The 24,581-nt window shown below is 44.9% G+C and overlaps 1 protein-coding gene across 2 annotated transcripts in view; it reads right to left on the bottom strand.

Annotated features, from left to right (window-relative positions):
• The window catches only part of LOC311148933 (protein phosphatase 1H-like), a 56,357-nt gene extending 47,540 nt beyond the window's left edge, over positions 1-8,817 (bottom strand). The window contains exon 1 of one of the 2 annotated variants that reach the window (XM_084185967.1): positions 8,447-8,817. In XM_084185967.1, coding sequence (XP_084042093.1) covers positions 8,447-8,679 — 233 coding nt within the window. In that variant the 5' untranslated portion in view covers positions 8,680-8,817. The remainder of the gene's footprint in view (positions 1-8,446) is intronic. The other variant, XM_084185968.1, reaches the window with a different exon arrangement.
• Positions 8,818-24,581: the final 15,764 nt, after the last annotated feature.

Genomic DNA, 24,581 nt, shown 5'->3' with positions numbered 1-24,581 from the left:
GGCTACAATTTCAATAAAGTCCACATGTAGGCTTAATTTAAGGACACTGAAACAAATGACACTTTATCATGATAACCTAACTGTATTTGAGCCATGATGCACAATGGCATGCATCATTATAGGCCTAGGTGGTATAGCAGAGAGCACAGTGGCGTAGCACAAACCCGCGCAGAGGAGGAACTTCTGGATGCAATTAAAGACTTTAAGTCCGGGAAAACTCCAGGGTTGGATGGCATACTAGTCGAAGTATACCAAACCTTTTTTGATATACTAAGAGGACCGTTATTAGCATGTTTTAACCACTCCTATGTAAATGGTAGATTATCTGACACTCAAGAAGAAGGTCTGATCTCATTATTTCTGAAACAGGATACAAGTGGAAAATATAAAGATCCAGTCCATTAAAAAAAAATTGGAGGCCCCTTACACTTCAGTGTTGTGATGCAAAAATTCTAGCAAAATGTATAGCGCATAGAATTAAAAAGGTATTGTCGGATGTTATTCATTCTAATCAGACAGGTTTTTTACATGGAAGATACATTGGAGATAATATAAGGCAAGTATTGGAAACAATAGAACGCTATGGAAAATCTGAGAAACCAGGCCTGCTATTCATAGCAGACTTCGAAAAGGTATTTGATAAAGTACGACTGGGGTTTATATATAAATGCCTGGAGCATTTCAATTTTGGAGAATCTCTTATAAAATGGGTCAAAATCATGTATAGTAACCCTAGGTGTAAAATAGTAAATAATCGCTATTTCTCAGAAAGTTTTAAACTGTCAAGAGGAGTGAAACAAGGTTATCTACTATTGGCATATCTATTTATTGTGGCCATCGAGATGTTAGCTATTAAAATCAGATCCAACAATAATATCAGGGGATTAGAAATCCAGGGCTTAAAAACAAAGGTGTCATTGTACGCTGATGATTCATGTTCTTTTAAATCCACAACTAGAATCCCTCCACAGCCTCATAGAGGATCTATATACATTTTCTAACCTCTCTGGATTACAACCAAATTATGAAAGATGTACTATATTACGTATTGGATCACTAAAAAATACAATTTTTACATTACCATGTAGTTTACCAATAAAATGGTCTGATGGTGATGTGGATATACTCGGAATACATATCCCAAAGGAAATAAATGATCTCACTTCAATACATTTTAATAGAAAGTTAGCAAAAATAGATAAGATCTTGCTACCATGGAAAGGTAAATACCTGTCAATTTGTGGAAAAATCACCTTGATTAACTCTTTAGTATTATCACAGTTGACCTATTTGCTTATGGTCTTGCCTATGCCTAGCGAACAGTTTTTTTAAATTATATGAGAAAAAACTATTCCATATTATTTGGAACGGCAAGCCAGACAAAATTAAACGGGCCTATTTATATAATGAATATGAATTCGGAGGACAGAAATTATTAAATATTAAAGCATTAGACCTATCACTAAAAGCTTCAGTCATACAAAAGTTACATAAATCCAAACTGGTTCTCTAGCAAATTAGTAAGATTGTCTCACCCAATGTTCAAGAATGGCCTTTTTCCCTTTATTCAGATTACAACTACTCACTTTCAGTTATTTGAAAAGGAAATAATCTCCCAAATATCACTATTTCTAAAACAAGCCATAGAAAGTTGGTTGTAATTTCAATTTAATCCTCCAGAAACGACAGAACAAATAATGCAACAAATATTGTGGTTAAACTCAAATATACTAATTGACAAAAAACCTTTTCTTTCCCCATCGGTAGGACTGGTGGAGTTATGTCGCACATGCAGCTAACAAAAACATATGGAAATGTCTGCTCTACCCAAAATTACAACCAAATAATTGCAGCCTTACCGCAAAAATGGAAGAGGAAAGTGGAAGGGGGAGAAAGTAAGGAACTTGTCTGTCGGCCTTGCATTAAAGAACATAATTGGTTAAGGAAAACTGTGATAAATAAAAAAGTATATCAGTTTCATTTGAGGACCAAAGGATTGACAGCCGTCCCATATAGATTGCAAAATAGTTGGGAAGAGATTTTTGACGTACCGATCCCATGGCATAGTGTTTATGAACTGATACGCAAAACGACACCGGATTCAAAACCTAGAATTGTTCAATTTAAAATATGATATAAAATTCTTGCTACCAATATAATGTTATTTATATGGGGGATACAATCTTCCCAGCTCTGCAGATTTTGCTGCGAAGAGACAGAATCATTAGATCATTTGTTTTGGTACTGTCCATTTGTAGCTTGTTTTTGGACACAGGTCCAGGAATGGCTAAAGGATTGCAATATTTACCTGGAGCTAACCTTGAAGATAGCATTACTGGGTGATCTGAAGAGTCATAGTCAATCGATCAATAACATAATAATACTTTTAGCAAAAATTTGTATTTTCAATTCACAATCTGTAGAAACAATGAGAATAGAAAGGTTCAGAACTTTTGTAAAACATGTACAGTTGAAATATACAGTGGGGAGAACAAGTATTTGATACACTGCCGATTTTGCAGGTTTTCCTACTTACAAAGCATGTAGAGGTCTGTAATTTTTATCATAGGTACACTTCAACTGTGAGAGACGGAATCTAAAACAAAAATACAGAAAATCACATTGTATGATTTTCAAGTAATTAATTTGTATTTTATTGCAAGACATAAGTATTTGATCACCTACCAACCAGTAAGAATTCCGGCTCTCACAGACCTGTTAGATTTTCTTTAAGAAGCCCTCCTGTTCTCCACTCATTACCTGTATTAACTGCACCTGTCCACACACTCAATCAAACAGACTCCAACCTCTCCACAATGGTCAAGACCAGAGAGCTGTGTAAGGACATCAGGGATAAAATTGTAGACCTGCACAAGGCTGGGATGGGCTACAGGACAATAGGCAAGCAGCTTGGTGAGAAGGCAACAACTGTTGGCGCAATTATTAGAAAATGGAAGAAGTTCAAGATGACAGTCAATCACCCTCGGTCTGGGACTCCATGCAAGATCTCACCTCGTGGGGCATCAATGATCATGAGGAAGGTGAGGGGATGAGCCCAGAACTACACGGCAGGACATGGTCAATGACCTGAAGAGAGCTGGGACCACAGTCTCAAAGAAAACCATTAGTAACACACTACGCCGTCATGGATTAAAATCCTGCAGCGCACGCAAGGTCCCCCTGCTCAAGCCAGCGTATGTCCAGGCCCGTCTGAAGTTTGCCAATGACCATCTGGATGATCCAGAGGATAAATGGGAGAAGGTCATGTGGTCTGATGAGACAAAAATAGAGCTTTTTGGTCTAAACTCCACTCGCCGTGTTTGGAGGAAGAAGAAGGATGAGTACAACCCCAAGAACACCATCCCAACCGTGAAGCATGGAGGTGGAAACATCATTCTTTGGGGATGCTTTTCTGCAAAGGGGACAGGACGACTGCACCGTATTGAGGGGAGGATGGATGGGGCCATGTATTGCGAAATCTTGGCCAACAACCTCCTTCCCTCAGTAAGAGCATTGAAGATGGGTCGTGGCTGGGTCTTCCAGCATGACAACAACCCGAAACACACAGCCAGGGCAACTAAGGAGTGGCTCCGTAAGAAGCATCTCAAGGTCCTGGAGTGGCCTAGCCAGTCTCCAGACCTGAACCCAATAGAAAATCTTTGGAGGGAGCTGAAAGTCCGTATTGCCCAGCGACAGCCCCAAAACCTGAAGGATCTGGAGAAGGTCTGTATGGAGGAGTGGGCCAAAATCCCTGCTGCAGTGTGTGCAAACCTGGTCAAGACCTACAGGAAACATATGATCTCTGTAATTGCAAACAAAGGTTTCTGTACCAAATATTAAGTTCTGCTTTTCTGATGTATCAAATACTGATGTCATGCAATAAAATGCAAATGAATTACTTAAAAATCATGCAATGTGATTTTCTGGATTTTTGTTTTAGATTCCGTCTCTCACAGTTGAAGTGTACCTATGATAAAAATTACAGACCTCTACATGCTTTGTAAGTAGGAAAACCTGCAAAATCGGCAGTGTATCAAATACTTGTTCTCCCCACTGTGTGTGTGTGTGTATGTATGTATGTGTGTGTATATATATATATATATATATATATATATATATTCCCCTTTATTACTTTCCAACCCCACCACCCTTTCCCTACTTGGAGTAAACTAGTGAACAACAATGCTTAGGCCTCTACTTCCATCTTATACTTATTATCTACATTTTATGGACACAGTCAATTTTATAATAATTATATTTTGTTTGTTTTTTCTCCTGAACTACTTCTACTCTCAACCTCTCCGATCATTTACATGATGTCCATCCGGTTTGCTTCTATATGCCATATCTTTCTAACTGTGCTCTTTCACAAAAGCTCCCAACCTACAACCTATATACTTATTATGGACACAGTATGCTTACATTATTAATTGTTATTGTTTGTTGTTAGTTGTTATTAGTCCCATCCTTCAATTCCATTCAACACCTCCCATCTATCTTTTAACACCATCCATATAGGATTTATTTTTGCCATGTACAGTGGGGAGAACAAGTATTTGATACACTGCCGATTTTGCAGGTTTTCCTACTTACAAAGCATGTAGAGGTCTGTAATTTTTATCATAGGTACACTTCAACTGTGAGAGACGGAATCTAAAACAAAAATCCAGAAAATCACATTGCATGATTTTTAAGTAATTCATTTGCATTTTATTGCATGACATCAGTATTTGATACATCAGAAAAGCAGAACTTAATATTTGGTACAGAAACCTTTGTTTGCAATTACAGAGATCATATGTTTCCTGTAGGTCTTGACCAGGTTTGCACACACTGCAGCAGGGATTTTGGCCCACTCCTCCATACAGACCTTCTCCAGATCCTTCAGGTTTCGGGGCTGTCGCTGGGCAATACAGACTTTCAGCTCCCTCCAAAGATTTTCTATTGGGTTTAGGTCTGGAGACTGGCTAGGCCACTCCAGGACCTTGAGATGCTTCTTACGGAGCCACTCCTTAGTTGCCCTGGCTGTGTGTTTCGGGTCATGCTGGAAGACCCAGCCACGACCCATCTTCAATGCTCTTACTGAGGGAAGGAGGTTGTTGGCCAAGATCTCGCGATACATGGCCCCATCCATCCTCCCCTCAATACGGTGCAGTCGTCCTGTCCCCTTTGCAGAAAAGCATCCCCAAATAATTATGTTTCCACCTCCATGCTTCACGGTTGGGATGGTGTTCTTGGGGTTGTACTCATCCTTCTTCTTCCTCCAAACACGGCGAGTGGAGTTTAGACCAAAAAGCTCTATTTTTGTCTCATCAGACCACATGACCTTTTCCCATTCCTCCTCTGGATCATCCAGATGGTCATTGGCAAACTTCAGACGGGTCTGGACATGCGCTGGCTTGAGCAGGGGGACCTTGCGTGCGCTGCAGGATTTTAATCCATGACGGCGTAGTGTGTTACTAATGGTTTTCTTTGAGACTGTGGTCCCAGCTCTCTTCAGGTCATTGACCAGGTCCTGCCGTGTAGTTCTGGGCTGATCCCTCACCTTCCTCATGATCATTGATGCCCCACGAGGTGAGATCTTGCATGAAGCCCCAGACCGAGGGTGATTGACCGTCATCTTGAACTTCTTCCATTTTCTAATAATTGCGCCAACAGTTGTTGCCTTCTCACCAAGCTGCTTGCCTATTGTCCTGTAGCCCATCCCAGCCTTGTGCAGGTCTACAATTTTATCCCTGATGTCCTTACACAGCTCTCTGGTCTTGGCCATTGTGGAGAGGTTGGAGTCTGTTTGATTGAGTGTGTGGACAGGTGTTTTTATACAGGTAACGAGTTCAAACAGGTGCAGTTAATACAGGTAATGAGTGGAGAACAGGAGGGCTTCTTAAAAAGAAAAACTAACAGGTCTGTGAGAGCCGGAATTCTTACTGGTTGGTAAGTGATCAAATACTTATGTCATGCAATAAAATGCAAATTAATTACTTAAAAATCATACAATGTGATTTTCTGGATTTTTGTTTTAGATTCCGTCTCTCACAGTTGAAGTGTACCTATGATAAAAATTACAGACCTCTACATGCTTTGTAAGTAGGAAAACCTGCAGTGTATCAAATACTTGTTCTCCCCACTGTATGTACAGTGAGGGAAAAAAGTATTTGATCCCCTGCTGATTTTGTACGTTTGCCCAATGACAAAGACATGATCAGTCTATAATTTTAATGGTAGGTTTATTTGAACAGTGAGAGACAGAATAACAACAACAAAATCCGAAAAACGCATGTCAACATTTTTATAAATTGATTAGCATTTTAATGAGGGAAATAAGTATTTGACCCCTCTGCAAAACATGACTTAGTACTTGGTGGCAAAACCCTTGTTGGCAATCACAGAGGTCAGACGTTTCTTGTAGTTGGCCACCAGGTTTGCACACATCTCAGGAGGGATTTTGTCCCACTCCTCTTTGCAGATCTTCTCCAAGTCATTAAGGTTTCGAGGCTGATGTTTGGCAACTCGAACCTTCAGCTCCCTCCACAGATTTTCTATGGGATTAAGGTCTGGAGACTGGCTAGGCCACTCCAGGACCTTAATGTGCTTCTTCTTGAGCCACTCCTTTGTTGCCTTGGCCGTGTGTTTTGGGTAATTGTCATGCTGGAATACCCAGCCACGTCCCATTTTCAATGACCTGGCTGAGGGAAGGAGGTTCTCACCCAAGATTTGACGGTACATGGCCCCGTCCATCGTCCCTTTGTTGCGGTGAAGTTGTCCTGTCCCCTTAGCAGAAAAACACCCCCAAAGCATAATGTTTCCACCTCCATGTTTGACGGTGGGGATGGTGTTCTTGGGGTCATAGGCAGCATTCCTCCTCCTCCAAACACGGCGACTTGAGTTGATGGCAAAGAGCTCGATTTTGGTCTCATCTGACCACAACACTTTCACCCAGTTCTCCTCTGAATCATTCAGATGTTCATTGGCAAACTTCAGACGGGCCTGTATATGTGCTTTCTTGAGCAGGGGGACCTTGCGGGCGCTGCAGGATTTCAGTCCTTCACGGCGTAGTGTGTTACCAAATGTTTTCTTGGTGACTATGCTGCCTTGAGATCATTGACAAGATCCTCCCGTGTAGTTCTGGGCTGATTCCTCACCGTTCTCATGATCATTGCAACTCCACGAGGTGAGATCTTGCATGGAGCCCAAGGCCGAGGGAGATTGACAGTTCTTTTGTGTTTCTTCCATTTGTGAATAATCGCACCAACTGTTGTCACCTTCTCACCAAGCTGCTTGGCGATGGTCTTGTAGCCCATTCCAGCCTTGTTTAGGTCTACAATCTTGTCCCTGGCATCCTTGGAGAGCTCTTTGGTCTTGGCCATGGTGGAGAGTTTGGAATCTGATTGATTGATTGCTTCTGTGGACAGGTGTCTTTTATACAGGTAACAAGCTGAGATTAGGATTATACAGCTCGTTACATGTATAAAAGACACCTGGGAGCCAGAAATCTTTCTGATTGAGAGGGGGTCAAATGCTTATTTCCCTCATTAAAATGCAAATGAATTTATAACAATTTTGACATGCGTTTTTCTGGATTTTGTTGTTGTTATTCTGTCTCTCACTGTTCAAATAAACCTACCATTAAAATTATAGACTGATCATGTCTGTCAGTGGGCAAACGTACAAAATCAGCAGTGGATCAAATACTTTTTTCCCTCACTGTATATCTGTCCTTCTCCCTGGGCACTCCTTTCAGTCAGTGTTGCAACACTATCTTTGTTTGATTTAAGTGAATGTATATTGTCAGCAACCCTCTAAATGTAATCATTGTCTTGGTGGTGGTGGTTGCTCTTTGTTGTTGTTGCTTGGTCAAAAGACTGACATTTCCCTTAAATGTCATTTAGTAAATACAACCATTTTTATCTGTTTGCGTTTCAGACAGACATCAAGGGGCAACCTTTGCACCCAATATTGCAGGGGTAGACAACCACATTAAACTGTGGGACAATTTGTCAGAGCAGATGGTCTTGCCGGAACATAATTTTAATAATTTGTACACTACAAATTGACCATAACAAAGCACCAAAATAGATTGTATTTGAAAAAAATGTCATGCCTTGATTACATTGCGAAACGATCATGTCTCTTGGGAACAGATTTCCTAAATTAAAACACATTTTTACCTGAATTCCTGGTGATTTGACAATCTTTGACCAAAAAGGTAAATCCTAAATAAAAATCACTTGCGGGCAAGTTTTGGCCCACGTGCCGCCTGTTGCCGAACCCTACACTAGTGTGACAGGCTACGCTGACAGACGCAATTATAGCATATTCCCATGGAACTAACGGGGCACAATAAAATTATGCTGATGTTTACGCTTCCTCTGGTGCAGGTAGCGCAATGTGCATGCTGCTGACGCTATAACCTGTTACAGCTTAATAAAGATGGACGCATACTTACTCTGCATAACCAGTGGCCCACGGCAGCCTCTTCGTCTCTTTCAGAATGAGTATCGGCCGAGCAATATGATCCGCCGAGCACTCGATTTCATCCGGTGACAGTCCCAGAAACTCCGGTCTTGTGTACGGGTATTTCAGCGGTAAATCGGAGCCACGGAGAGGTTCACTGTTCGAACTGCCAGCCATCATACCGCCCATAAAATTGGCAACAGCTGATTTCACCCGCGTGAGCATGTTCTTGCTGCAGCGTGTGTCCAAGCGATGGTAATGCACGGTTCCCCTCGCCCCGAATATCGCCTTGGCTCGGCGGCGCGTTTTGCGGACCGCAACGGTTCAGGTATGCGCCTCTTTCTATCAAATCATTCTGTACCGAATGAACGCGGAAATAAACTCATGGTGAGCACAGTCATGTGACAAACCGGTTGCTTGCTGGATTAGGTCGCACACCTATCGCGCTGTGTGGGTGAGCAGCTGTTATTGGCAAAGTGCCACTAGGTCAAAAATGTAGGCTAGTTATCCTGGAATGCCGTGCAGGTATGCGACAGTAGCCAACTACAACAAGAAGTCGGCTACAGACGGTAAGGTACAGTGAAAGTCACTTCAAGCCAAGTGTTTGCTTGCCCTCAAATGCTCCATGCTCAGACCCTCAAAATATGGTGAGTGCAGTCAGCTGACAGATAGCCTATATCCTCTTTGGAGTAGCATACATCCTCTTTGTAGTATCCTAGTTTGTCTCCTTTTCTGCCTGACAAAGCATTTTCTGTTCATTCTATTTGAGACTCCCTCATCACATGACCTTCTCAGTCATGTCAAAGTTGTCGTTGTCCCGTTTACATTTTGTGTAATTGGAATAGAACTTCCACTAGCCTATGTGTCTTTAATTAGGCTATTATGGAAAAACCAGGTAAAAACCAATGTTATAATAACCATACCTAGAGAGTAATGATTTCTATGATCGTTACAGCCTATTTGCTGTGACTGTAGGTGATGGGATGATTTCACAATATTAACTCATGTATTAAGGTAGTATTTTCCAGATCTGGGCTCTCGTTATGGAAGGAGCCTCTTCAATGAGAATTAATGAACTCCTGAGACACTGCAGATGCCAAACTGGCAGCATAGATCCATCTTTAATTAATGGGTTTGTCTTTTAAGAGCTTCATTGACCTAATTACAAACAGCCAATCAGAGAAAAGATATCAGACCATCTAGAGTTCTATTTCTATGCAGCCAATCACTGTGATGCTGCAGGTGATGTTCCATATAAATCAAGTGTTAGTCCCTATACAGTGCCTTCAGAAAGTATTCACACACCTTGACTTTTTTGATATTTTGTTGTGTTACAGCAGCTGAATTTAAAATGGATTACATTGAGATTTTTTTGTCACTGGCCTACACACAATATCCCATAATGTGAAAGTGGAATTATGTTTTTCAAAATGTATACAAATTCATGAAAAGTGAAATGTCTTCAGTCAATAAGTATTCAACCCCTTTGGTATGACAAGCCTAAATAGGTTCAGGAGTAAAAATGTGCATAACAAGTCACATAATAAGTTGCATGGACTAATAATAGTGTTTAACATGATTTTTGAATAACTACCTCATCTCTGTACCCCACACATACAATTATCTGTAAGGTCCCTCAGTCGAGCAGTGAATTTCAAATGCAGATTCCACCACAGAGACCAGGGAGATTTTTTAATACCTCGCAAAGAAGGGATGGATTTTTTTAAAAAGCAGACATTTTAGCATGGTGAAGTTATTCATTAAACTTTGGATGGTGTGTCAATACACCCAGTCACTACAAAGATACAGGCATCCTTCCTAACTCAGTTGCTGGAGAGGAAGGAAACCACTCAGGGATTTTACCATGAGGCCAATGGTGACTTTAAAACAGTTAGAGTTTAAAGCTGCAATATGTAACTTTTTTGGGCGACCCGACAGATTTCACATAGAAATGTGAGTTATAGATCTGTCATTCTCATTGAAAGCAAGTCTGAAGCAGTAGATCTGTTCTATGTGCTACAGTATTTCTATACTTCCCGTTTTGAAGTTATGTTTTTGCGTCTTTTGCTTTCGTTTTTTTACACTAGCTTTAAACAGCTGAAAATACAATATTTCACAGCGGTTTAGATGCTACAATAATTATCTACACTATACTTGCTTGTTTTCTCACATAAACTAAAATTAGGAAAAATATTAGAATTTTAGTAACCAGGAAATGCCGGAGCGATTTCTGCATAGTGCATCTTTAATGGCTGTGATAGGAGAAAACTGAGGATGGATCAACAACATTGTAGTTACTCCACAATATTAACCTAATTGACAGAGTGAAAAAAAGAAACCTGTACAGAATAAAAATATTCAAAAACATGCATCCTGTTTGCAATAAGGCACTAAAGTAAAACTGCAAAAAAATGTGCCAAGAAATTAACTTTATGTCCTGAATACAAAGTGTAATGTTTGGGGCAAACACAACACATCACTGAGTACCACTCTTCATATTTTCAAGCATGGTGGTGGCTGCATCATGTTATGGGTATTCTTGTCATCGGCAAGGACTGGGGAGTTTTTCAGGATAAAGAAACAGAACAGAGCTAAGCACAGGCAAAATCCTAGAGGAAAACCTGGTTCAGTCTGCTTTCCACCAGACACTAGGAGATTAATTCACCTTTCAGCAGGGCAATAACCTAAAACACAAGGCCAAATCTACACTGGAGTTGCTTACCAAGAAGACCGTGAATGTTCCAGAGTGGCCAAGTTGACATAAATCTACTTGAAAATAAAGTATATGGCAAGACCTGTAAATGGTTGTCTAGCAATGATCAACAACCAATTTGACAGAGCTTGAATAATTTTGAAAAGGATAATGGGCAAATGTTGCACAATTCAGGTGTGGAAAGCTGCTTAGAGACTTAGACGAAAGAGATATGATATAAATGAGAATTCTGTATTTCATTTTCAATAAATTAGCACCAAAAAAAGTATGTTTTCACTTTGTCATGGGGTATTGTGTGTAGATTGGTGAGATTAATCAATTTTGAATTCAGGCTGTAACACAACAAAATGTGGAATAAGTCAAGGGGTGTGAATACTTTCTGAAGGCACTATATATCCTGGTTTCAAAAGGAAGCCTGGATGATTTCCTTTAGTGCTGCTGCCAGATGCTTTATCAGAAATATGAAATATGAGGCTGCAGTATTACTGTATGAGAAAATGTAAGGAAATGATGACGCAACGCCAGATGGCAGAAGGTGATGTGGTATCGATGATGAAAATGAATAGCGATCAATTATTACGGACTTGTGTTGTCTGCAAAATGAGCCCAAATCAATCAGACTCTTCTTTCCTCTGACAGAGAAGTAATGAAATCCAGAATCAACCCAGTCAACTCACTCATATTGCTGGCTGAAAATAAAGGCTAAGTATCTTCAGGATTGTTGTTTTATATAACAATATATATTATAGTCATTTAGCAGATACTCTTATCCACCAGTGAACAGTGACCTGACTGACAAACAGCTGGATGTTGTTATGTTTTGAGTCGCATCTTGTTGGTTGTGATCCCATCTCCACACTAGAGCTTTATTTATTTATTTATTCTGGTCCAGCAGAAGGGGCTCTGGTTGTGATTTTATCAGCTATCAATGTTTTTTCATTCAATTTTAATGCTTTTAATGTATTTTCTTGCGTCACAAGAATTGTATTTTTCTATCCATTTAGGGCCAAATCCTTACTTGAGCTCTGTGTGTTAAACTAACATTGGATTGACATCAATGCCTAATGCATGTGAAAATCAGTAATGTTGAATACTGTATTCACACTACAAAAACATCTCATATCAGATTCGTGATTTCTCTCTTTTTCTCTCTCTATCCATCTCCCTCTCTGTGTTTTTGTTTGAGTTGGAGGTCTGTCTTCAGAGAGGGATAGACCGTCTCTGTTTTGTCATGAGTGGATTATGCCTGTGATGAGACAGTGAGGGGATTGAGGGAAGAAGCCACTGGCCTGGCCTGGCCTGCCCTTGTCATAAGGTGTGTGTGTGTGTGTGTGTGTGTTTGTTTGTGTGTGAAGAGAGAAGGTGGGGGCGCTAGATATCAGCCACCAGGCCTAAAAATGGGCGGCACACAGATGGACAGACAGACTGTCGCCCACTCATTCAAGAGCCTTAACTACACTATCGGATTATCCATGGGACTTTGTGTGTGTGTGTGTGTGGCTATCATGAGTCATGGTAATGACTCGACAAAGCTCAGAGCTTTGCACAGTGCTTTGTTCAGCTGATTAGAGGATCTGACCAGTTCTACATTAAGAAGAGGAGACGGTGGTAATGGATCAGCATACCAGGATCACATTAAGACAATGCATCCAGGTTTCCTTCCTCCAGTCCTCCGGTACCCCCAACAATACACATTTTTATTGTTGCCCTGGACAAAGAAAACAGATTCAACTTGTCAAGGGCTTGTCTGGGTCTGGGCCACAACAGAAATATGTTCTGTTGGGGGTACCACTGGGCAAAAACTGAATCAACGTTGTTTCCACATCATTTCAACCCCAAAAATAAATGTGATGACATTGAATCAATGTGGAAAACTCATTGGATTTGCAAAAAGTAGTCAACGTAAGGGCATTTAATCTTTTAACCTAAATCCAATGACACAGTGACATTTTTTGTTGTATTCACGTTGAATTCACAATAGTTGACAACTCAACCAAATGTAAATCAAAACTAGACGTTGAACTGACGTCTGTGCCCAGTGGGTAGGCCTATATTCAGTTAGTGCAATCAGGAAATTTGTTGGTAAAACAGTTGTGTTAATAATATCAGGGATCGTGTAAGAGACGGAGACTTCTGTCTTGGATTTAACCTGGAACAGCTCAAATGCACTCTTCCTGACTGTCTGGTGTTGTTCTAACTAAAACACAGCAGTCATAAGATCCTTGCACTCTGGAAAAATCTTACTGCTGCCCATGGGACACAACCCTGTAACAGCAAAGTAATAGCAGTTTTAGTGTAAAATTCATACTTATGTATTACAGTGGTGTGTGTAAAAGTTAAATACTAGTATCTTCCTTGTATGACCACCAGGTGTCACCTAGTTCATTCAGAATCTTCCAAGGAAATTCAGCTGACGTGTTTATCTGGCTTCATTCACACCAGAGATCCCAGTAGTTATCAGCGGTGGATTGAGTAAGTGTGTTGGATCAGGTAAAAGCACGGAGGGACTTCACAAACAACCCCTTTGAGACTTTTTATGTTGCTTTTTGCAGTCCTTGATCTTTTGTCTTAACTGATAGGGTCCTTGGCTTTGAAGAACATGACTGAATGAGTGTGTCTAGTAAGTGTGTTTCTCATCACACCCAACGTGATTCTGTGTGGCTACGGGGGCTGTATTGGAGGCAAGCTGTGAGTGTGTTGATGGAGAGATTTATAGGAGCAAACAGGCATCAGATTCCTTTCCCATCTGCTGAGTTTCAGGGTTAAGCTGTGGATGTTCTGACAGACTCCGCAGGGATCCAATCCTGGGCCATTTGTTATTTTTATGACTGTGTGTGTGTGTGTGTGTGTGTGTGTGTGTGTGTGTGTCTCTCTCTCTCTCTGTCTGGAAAACTGGACAGTGGAAAACTCTTTTCACTCACTGTTAAAGTTGCAATATTGTACTAACAGAGGAAACCATTTATTTTCTGAAAATATGGCCACAATTGAGTATTCAAAGAAGAAGAATTGAACAAAAACCTGAATTACTGGGTCTCATTCTGGGTCTTATCTCATCATTGCCCAGTCACTATTCAGAGGATATCTGGCATCCAAGCCTTGGCTGCAGTCTATGAACATCCACAAAGGGTATAACTGAGCCTCCATAGAGGAGCCAGCGGTGAGAGAAGCCTGTTGCTGTGCTTGCATTTATAAACCTGATTTTCAATCTTCTCACCCCCACTGTGTTTCATACTCCTATGCCAGGACGTTCACGAACGCCAACCTCGAAAATATCCATTTTATCAGTCCTAATTCCTTTTTACGAAGTTGGAAAATGTAAATGCAGCACTATTCCTGCCACGCTGATGACTAATGTACTGTATTTCTCATGGAGGGATGTCACACATTCTGTGTGTGGGTGCAGTGTGTTTAATTGAGGAAGACATTCCCCAAAAAAAACATTTTCACACAAACGCCAGGGAATCTTGAAATAACCCAGAGAATCTCACTGCCACACTATGACTAGGCCAAGGCGTATGGCTCTGGACAAATGTAGTGCACTAAAAAGGGAATAGGGTGCCATTTGGGACGCAGACCCTGTCTGATTAGACATGTGATGAACCCAGACCGTAGGGAATGATGTCACTGCTTAGTGCTCACCACCATGGGCCTCCCATCATGCTCACCACCATGGGCCTTTCATCATGCTCACCACCGTGGGCCTCCCATCATACTCACCACCGTGGGCCTCCCATCATGCTCACCACCGTGGGCCACCCATCATTCTCACCACTGTGGGCCTCCCATCATTCTCACCACTGTGGGCCTCCCATCATTCTCACTACCGTGGGCCTCCCATCATGCTCACCACCGTGGGCCTCCCATCATTCTCATCCCCGTGGGCCTCCCATCATTCTCATCCGAGTGGGCCTCCCATCATTCTCACCACCGTGGGCCTCCCATCATATAATTCACACAGTTAGATTCATAGTGATTAATACCAGACTCCTAGACCCCAGTTAACCAGCAGGTAGTACATGCCAAACAATTGTCAGTTCAGACAACTGTGATGTGTCTTTTGAAATCCTGAGCAACTCCAGAGGTCAGAGAGCAAGTCAATGGATTACACTTCGTAAAATGCCTGTCATGTGGCTTTGAAGATTAAATGGGGTTGTTCTTCTGACAGTACCACAGGAGGTTGCTGAGGGAAGGAGTGCTCATAATAATGGCTGGAATGGAGTAAATGGAATGGCATACCATTCCAATTATTCTGTTCCAGACATTACTATGAGCACATCCTCCACAGTTAAGGTGCTACCAGCCGCCTGTGGACAGTACCACAGGAGGTTGGTGGCACCTTCATTGGGGAGGACGGGCTTATGGTAATGACTGGAGCGGAATAGCGGAATGGTATCAAATACATCACACACATTGTTTCTATGTGTTTGATGCCATTCCATTCGCTCTGTTCCAGCCATTATTATGTGCCATCCTCCCCTCAGCAGCCTCCTGTGGACAGTACCTATTCTAAGTTAACTAGGCAGGTGAAGGTGGACAGAGTCAGTTACTGTGAGTAACTCCCTGATGGATTGCATTGTTACCAATGACAGTCGTTTTGCTTTGAAGAGTCAACCTGGTCATTTTTCTTACAGAACATGTTTCACCTTGACTGGGTAGGTAAAGTCTATTTATTGACGACATTACACAGTAGATGTGTGAACATAGGCCTACTGTAAATCAATATTTTAATTACTGGGGTTTTGAATAATATCACATAATTATGTTTGATTATTTATGCCCGTTCATTTTGATTATGCCCAGGTATACCTGTGCCTTGTTTATGGTAGAAACGTGTAAAAGTGAAGACATATTCCTGTCCCTATAACTGAGTGTAGAACACAATGCCATGGTAACCCACTCACTGTAATGCAGACATGTCTAACACAACAATGTTCCCCAAGAGAATGTGTAGGTTAGATCAATTCCATTAACCACATCCTAGACTTGCCTCTCTCTGTGGATGGCATTGAGCAACAGTCAATCTTATGTAAGCTTCTTAACAATCAACGTTTCAATTTATTCTCAGATTCTGAGATCCTGTAAGGTAAAATGCGAGCATGCTCACAATACTGTATGCCACAACAGTATGGAAATAGATCATTTATTAATTCATCAATAATTATGTTCCCACAGGGGTTGTTCTATAGATAATCTGGCCTAATGAAGTACACACTGTACATTTCACCACATATGGGCTTTCAGGTTCTGTTCCGGTGAACTGTTATGACACACGATGTCATCAACCATGAGAACTAACTCAGGCTAACAACAGAACAACACCTTGTCGTTCCTTCAGGTCCAATTAATATTGACAGATTTATTCCATAATTACTTGGACATGTTATATAAACAGCTGGAAGGCTTGTCTATCTCAGGTTACTTCCCGAATGGCACCCTATTCCCTATATAGAGCCTGGTCAAAGGTAGCGCACCCTCAATCTGTTCATTAATCATTAGCGAGGACATGACATTTCGTTGGGTTTCCAGGTAACCACAGAGCTGCGGAAGAATAGTTTGTGTGTCTTACTCTTGTTCCCTGCATGTTTTCCTCTGGTGCCGCTGAATGCATATGAAGACCTTTCACATTTTGTGTTATTTATAAATGGTGTTGCTTTGACAGGCTTGAGTTACTGTTTCTCTGAGTTGTGATTCCCTTCATAGTACATCTTGTTTATTGCTTGTAAAGTGAGATTATTTTCAATATTTGTGTCTAAAATCAATAAAAAATAAAATATGATATTTTTTTTGTAATTTGATGGAGTCATTGACTGGAATGACTTGAATACTCCACCATGTCATAGTGCTGAAGAGGATTTGGCAGCAAGCCAACCAACCAAGCGAAGATCTGGATTAAGTCTTTAGGTACTTACTTTGTTTCCAAACTTCTGTTCCTGCCCTTTGGTTAGGCTGGCTGTCTCTGGCTGTGTGGGTGGAAGGTGGGCCTGGTAGCCTCCATCTCACTTTCCGGGCTCTGCGTTTGATTCCTGGCCGTGCGCCTGGCCTCTGAGCTCACTGAGAAAGACTATCCTCTGTTTGTCTGTGTCTCTCGGTCGGCCGGTCGCAGTGGCATCCACAGGCCCCTCACCCTGTGATCCCAGACACATCAAAGCACCGCTTTTATTAATACACTTCTGATATGACATTTTACTCTTCCTGGAATTCCTCTGTGAAATTCACCCCTTTGCCATTTCCGAGGCCCTTGCAAACAAAAGTCAAACCACCTTGGACAACGATGTGTTTCACCGTCTTCAGTTAACTTATGTTCGATTGTATTTCCAGGTGACCTTGATCTTAAAGGGCTAGTTCACCCAAATTACAAAATTATATATTTTGTCAACTGGATCCTGGACTTCCTGATGGGCTGTCCCCAGGTGGTGAGTGTAGGCAACAACACATTTGCCACGCTGACCCTCAACATGGGGCCCCTCAGGGGTACATGCTTAGTCCCCTCCTGTACACCCTGTACACCCTGCGTATATAGCCAAGTTATCATTGTGTATTTATTATTACTTTTATTATTATGTGTTTTACTTTTCTATTATTTCTCTTTTCTTTCTCTTTGCATTGTTGGGAAGGGCCTGTAATAATTTTACTGTTAGTCTCCACCTGTTGACAAATAACATTTGATTTGATTGGTTTCCTTACCGACCCATTTTTTTGGGGGGGGGGCACTATTTCAAAATGCTAATGTTTTAGCATTTGTGGCACAAATCCCATCCAAGTCCTGGTACCGATATCTGCTCTTGTCCTTCTAGACCTGTCTGCTGCCTTTGATACTGTGAACCATCAGATCCTCCTCTCCACCCTCTCCGAGCTGGGCATCTCCGGCGCGGCTCACTCCTGGATTGCGTCCTACCTGACCGGTCGCTCCTACCAAGTGGCGTGGCGAGAAGCTGTCTCCGCACCACGTGCTCTCACCACTGGTGTCCCCCAGGGCTCAGTTCTAGGCCCTCTCCTTTTCTCCCTATACACCAAGTCACTTGGCTCTGTCATATCCTCACACGGCCTCTCCTATCATTGCTACGCTGACGATACACAACTAATCTTCTCCTTTCCCCCTTCTGATAACCAGGTGGCGAATCGCATCTCTGCATGTCTGGCAGACATATCAGTATGGATGACGGATCACCACCTCAAGCTGAACCCTGGCAAGACGGAGCTGCTCTTCCTCCCGGGGAAGGACTGCCCGTTCCATGATCTCGCCATCACGGTTGACAACTCCGTTGTGTCCTCCTCCCAGAGTGCGAAGAGCCTTGGCGTGACCCTGGACAACACCCTGTCGTTCTCCGCTAACATCAAGGCGGTGACCCGCTCCTGCAGGTTCATGCTCTACAACATTCGGAGAGTACGACCCTGCCTTACACAGGAAGCGGCACAGGTCCTAATCCAGGCACTTGTCATCTCCCGTCTGGATTACTGCAACTCGCTGTTGGCTGGCCTCCCTGCATGTGCCATTAAACCCCTACAACTCATCCAGAATGCCGCAGCCCGTCTGGTGTTCAACCTTCCCAAGTTCTCTCACGTCACCCCCCTCCTCCGCACACTCCACTGGCTTCCAGTTGAAGCTCGCATCCGTTACAAGACCATGGTGCTTGCCTTTGGAGCAGCGAGGGGAACGGCACCTCTGTACCTTCGGGCTCTGATCAGTCCCTACACCCAAACGAGGGCATTGCGTTCATCCACCTCTGGCCTGCTGGCTCCCCTTCCTCTGCGGAAGCATAGTTCCCGCTCAGCCCAGTCAAAACTGTTCGCTGCTCTGGCACCCCAATGGTGGAACAAGCTCCCTCACGACGCCAGGACAGCGGAGTCACTCACCACCTTCCGGAGACATTTGAAACCCCACCTCTTTAAGGAATACCTGGGATAGGATAAAGCAATCCTTCTACCCCCCCCCCACACACACAGCGGAGTCGCTCACCACCTTCCGGAGACATTTGAAACCCCACCTCTTTAAGGAATACCTGGGATAGGATAAAGTAATCCTTCTACCCCCACCCCACAGCGGAGTCACTCACCACCTTCCGGAGACATTTGAAACCCCACCTCTTTAAGGAATACCTGGGATAGGATAAAGTAATCCTTCTACCCCCCCCCCCCCCACACACAGCGGAGTCGCTCACCACCTTCCGGAGACATTTGAAACCCCACCTCTTTAAGGAATACCTGGGATAGGATAAAGTAATCCTTCTACCCCCCCCCCCCAAAAAAATTTGTAAAGTGGGTATCCCACTGGCTATAGGGTGAATGCATCAATTTGTGAGTCGCTCTGGACTAGAGCGTCTGCTAAATGACGTAAATGTGCCCTTGAGCAAGGCACTTAACCCTAATTGCTCCTGTAAGTCGCTCTGGATAAGAGCGTCTGCTAAATGACTAAAATGTAAATGTAATTAGCAGTTTTTGCACATCATTTCCAAAGCATCTGAAAGTTTCTAAAAAGTATGCCTGAAAAACGCTAGTATCGGTGCCATGACTTTTAGGCATTTGTGGCACAAATCCCATTTAAATCATGGTACCGATTTATAATATTTCACGCATCATGTTCTAATCATCGGTGACTTCACAATCCAATTTTAGATTATTTCAGATGATTTGGACATGACAGTTGTGACACACCAAGACAGTTGTGAAGAGGGCGCGACAACACCTTTTCCCCCTCAGGAGACTGAAAAGATTTGGCATGGGTCCCCAGATCCTCAAAAGGTTCTACAGCTGCACCATCAAGAGCATCCTGACCGGTTGCATCACCGCCTGGTATGGCAACTGCTCTGCATCTGACAGTAAGGCGCTACAGAGGGTAGTGCGTACGGCCCAGTACATCACTGGGGCCAAGCTTCCTGAAATCCAGGACCTATATACTAGGCGGTGTCAGAGGAAGGCCCCAAAGACTCCAGTCACCCAAGTCATAGACTGTTCTCTCTGCTACCGCATGGCAAGCGGTACCGGAGCGCCAAGTCTAGGACCAAAAGGCTCCTTAACAGCTTCTACCCCCAAGCCATAAGACTGCTGAACAATTAATCGAATGACCACCCTGACTATTTACATTGACCCCTCCCCACCTCTTTGTTTTTACACTGCTGCTACTCACTGTTTATTATCTATGCATAGTCACTTTACAAATTACCTCGACTAACCTGTACCCCCACACATTGACTCGGTACCGGTGCCCCCTGTATATAGCCTCATTATTGTTATGTAATTTTATTGTGTTTTTACTTTAGTTTATTTAGTAAATATTTTCTTAACTCTCTTGAACTGCATTGTTGGTTAAGGGTGTCAAGGGGTGCTGAAGGTGGGTGTGGTGCAGGGCAGGCGGAGGGGTAGGTTTCTGGTAGAGAGCCAGACTCGATCTCCGGGTGCGTACACCGGCCCCTCACTGCGGTGGAGATCGGCGCTCGCCTTGTGACGAAGGACGGCCCGCTGCAGGTGGACGTGGGCAGCGTTCCACGTCTCTTCCGAGCGCCTCATCCAATCATCCACCGCAGGGGCCTCGATCTGGCTCTGCTGCCAAGGTGCCAGAACCGGCTGGTAACCTAACACACATTGGAAGGGGGTTAGGTTGGTAGAGGAGTGGCGGAGAGAGTTCTGGGCCATCTCGGCCCAGGGAATGTACCGTGCCCACTCCTCTGGCCGGCCCTGGCAATACGACCTCAGAAACCTACCCACATCCTGGTTGACACGTTCTACCTGCCCGTTACTCTCATTTTACATTTACATTTTAGTCATTTAGCAGACGCTCTTATCCAGAGCGACTTACAGTTAGTGAATACATATTTTTTTTATACTGCCCACCCGTGGGAATCGAACCCACAACCCTGGCGTTGCAAACGCCATGCTCTATCAACTGAGCTACATCCCTGCCGGCCATTCCCTCCCCTACCCTGGACGACGCTGGGCCAATTGTGCGCCGCCCATGAGTCTCCTGGTCGCGACCGGCTGCGACAGAGCCTGGATTCGAACCAGGATCTCTAGTGGCACAGTTAGCACTGCGATGCAGTGCCTTAGACCACTGCGCCACTCAGGGTGGTACCCTGAGGTAAGGCTAACCGAGACCCCCAAACGCTCCATGAACGCTCTCCAAACACGGGAGGTAAACTGGGGGCCTCGATCAGACACTATATCCTCGGGTACCCCGTAATGCCGGAAGACGTGGGTAAATAGGGCCTCAGCGGTCTGTAGGGCAGTAGGAAGACCCGGCATAGGGAGAAGACGACAGGCCTTAGAGAACCGGTCCACAACGACCAGGATGGTGGTATTCCCCTGAGAGAGGGGAAGGTCTGTCACAAAATCCACCGAGAGGTGGGACCATGGTCGTTGTGGAACGGGCAGGGGTTGTAACTTACCCCTGGGCAGATGTCGGGGCGCCTTACACTGGGCGCACACCGAGCAGGAGGAGACATAAACCCTCACATCCCTAGCCAAAGTGGGCCACCAGTATTTAGTGCTAAGGCAATGCACTGTCCGGCCAATACCCGGATGTCCAGAGGAGGGTGACGTGTGAGCCCAGTAAATGAGTCGATCCCGAATCTCGAGCGGAACGTACTTCCGACCCTCAGGACACTGTAGAGGGCTGGGGTCGGTACGCAACGCTCGCTCGATTTCGGCATCGACCTCCCACACCACCGGTGCCACAAGGCAAGACTCCGGTAGTATGGGAGTAGGCTCAACGGACCTCTCCTCCGTGTCATACCGCCGGGACAGCGCATCTGCCTTACCATTCTGGGACCCAGGGATGTACGTGATTTTAAATACGAACCTGGTGAGAAACATACTCCATCAAGCCTGGCGAGGGTTCAGTCTCCTCGCTGCCCGGATGTACTCCAGGTTCCGATGGTCAGTCAAAATGAGGAAAGGGTGTTGAGCCCCCTCAAGCCAATGCCTCCACACCTTAAGGGCTTGAACTACAGCTAACAGCTCCCTGTCCCCAACGTCATAGTTACGCTCCGCCGGGCTGAGCTTTTTTGAGTAAAAAGCACAGGGGCGGAGTTTAGGTGGCGTGCCGGACCGTTGAGAGAGAACGGCCCCTATACCAGCCTCAGACGCGTCTACCTCAACCTGAAAGGGTAATGCGGGATCCGGATGCGCCAGCACCGGAGCCGACGTAAACAGGTCCTTCAGTCTCCTAAAGGCCCTGTCCGCATCAGCTGACCACTGCAGGCGCACCGGACCCCCTTTCAGAAGGGACGTGATGGGAGCTGCCACCTGTCCAAAACCCCGGATAAACCTCCGGTAGTAATTCGCAAAGCCCAAGAACTGCTGCACCTCTTTTACAGTGGTTGGAGTTTGCCAATTACGCACAGCGGACACATGATCCACCTCCATTCTCACCCCTGACGCGGACAACCGATAACCCAAAAAGGAGACCGACTTCTGGAAAAACAGACATTTCTCTGCCTTGACATATAGGTCGTGCTCCAACAGCCTCCTCAATACACGACGCACCAGGGTTATATGCTCGGCTCGGGTAGACGAGTACACCAGAATGTCATCAATGTACACGACCACCCCTTGTCCCTGCATATCCCGGAAAATGTCATCTACGAAGGATTGGAAGACTGAGGGAGCATTCATCAACCCATATGGCATGACGAGATATTCGAAATGACCTGACGTGGTACTAAACGCTGTCTTCCATTCGTCGCCCTCCCTAATGCGCACCAAGTTATACGCGCTCCTGAGATCCAATTTTGTGAAAAACCGCGCTCCATGCAATGACTCTGTCATGGTCGCAATCAGAGGGAGTGGATAACTGTATTTCACAGTAATCTGATTGAGACCACGGTAATCAATGCACGGGCGCAACCCTCCATCTTTCTTCTTCACAAAAAAGAAACTCGAGGAGGCGGGAGAAGTGGAGGGCCGAATGTATCCCTGTCTCAAAGATTCGGCTATGTAAGTCTCCATAGCTTTTCTCTCCTCTTGAGACAAAGGATACACGTGGCTCCGTGGGAGCGCTGCTCCTGCCTGGAGATCAATCGCACAATCCCCCTGTCTATGAGGAGGCAACTGCGTCGCCCTAGTTTTACTAAACACGAGAGCTAAATCCCCATATTCAGGCGGAATGTGCAGTGCGGGCACTTGGTTTGGACTTTCCACCGAAGTCGCCCCCACGGAAACACCCAGACATCGCCCCTCGCACTGAGCAGACCACCCATCGAGAGCCCTCTGTTGCCACGAAATAGCAGGGTTATGGGTGCTTAACCAGGGAATTCCCAGCACCACTGGGTACGCAGGAGAGTCGATCAGATACAGCTGTATAGTCTCTTCATGACCCCCCTGCGCACACATCCTAAGTGGTGCCGTGATCTCTCTAATCAACCCCGACCCCAACGGGCGGCTATCTAAGGCATGAACGGGAAAAGGTTTGTCAACAGGTAGGAGAGGGATCCCTAAATCTAAACAAAACTTCCGATCAACAAAATTCCCAGCTGCGCCTGAATCTACTAGCGCCTTATGCTGGGAATGAGGTGCAACCTGTGGAAAACACACAGGTATACAAAAGTGCGCAACAGAAGGCTCTGGGTAAGTGGGACGTCTACTCACCTGGGAGTTCCCCCCAGTGCGTGGCCTGTTGTCTTCATCCCCGGAGAACCCTCCCCAGCACCTGGCCGCAGTGTGCCCTCCACGACCGCACTTGGTGCAGGAGACAGGCCCCCTCGGGCTCCTCCTCCTCCCTTCTCTAGCGCCGGCACCCCCGAGCTCCATAGGGCTCGGCTCGGAGGTGCCGGAGGGCGGAATGGACGGACCCCCCTCGGGACGTCCATGGGTGGCCAGCAGGGTGTCCAGACGGATGGACATATCGACCAACTGGTCGAAGGTGAGATGGGTATCCCTGCAGGCCAACTCACGTTGAACGTCCTCCCGTAGGCTACATCGAAAATGGTCGATGAGGGCCCGTTCATTCCACCCTGCGTCCGCCGCTAGAGTCCGGAACTCTAGAGCAAACGCCTGTGCGCTCCTCCTCCCCTGTCTCAGGTGGACTAGACGCTCCCCCGCCGCTTTGCCCTCAGGTGGATGGTCGAACACGGCCTTGAAGCGGCGGGAGAACTCGGCGTAGGAGATGGTGTTGGCGTCCATCTTCCTCCACTCGGCGTTAGCCCACTCCAACGCCTTGCCCGTGAGACAGGAGATGAGGGCGGAAACGCTCTCGTGTCCCGAGGGCACCGGGTGTACAGTGGCCAGGTAGAGCTCCACCTGCAGGAGGAACCCCTGACACCCGGCAGCTGTTCCGTCATACGCCCTCGGGAGCGAGAGCCGAATCCCCCTGGGTTCCGGACCTGGGACTGGTGGACCGGCCGATGGGGTTGGCAGGGTAGGTGGAGGTGTGGGTACCCCGCTGGCCTCCCATCGGTGCAGGGTGTTGAAGACGTCCTGTAGA

This window comes from Coregonus lavaretus, assembly GCF_964263955.1.
Source record: "Coregonus lavaretus genome assembly, chromosome: 21".
Classification (NCBI taxonomy): Eukaryota; Metazoa; Chordata; class Actinopteri; order Salmoniformes; family Salmonidae; genus Coregonus; species Coregonus lavaretus.
This window is presented reverse-complemented; position numbering and strand designations above follow the sequence as displayed.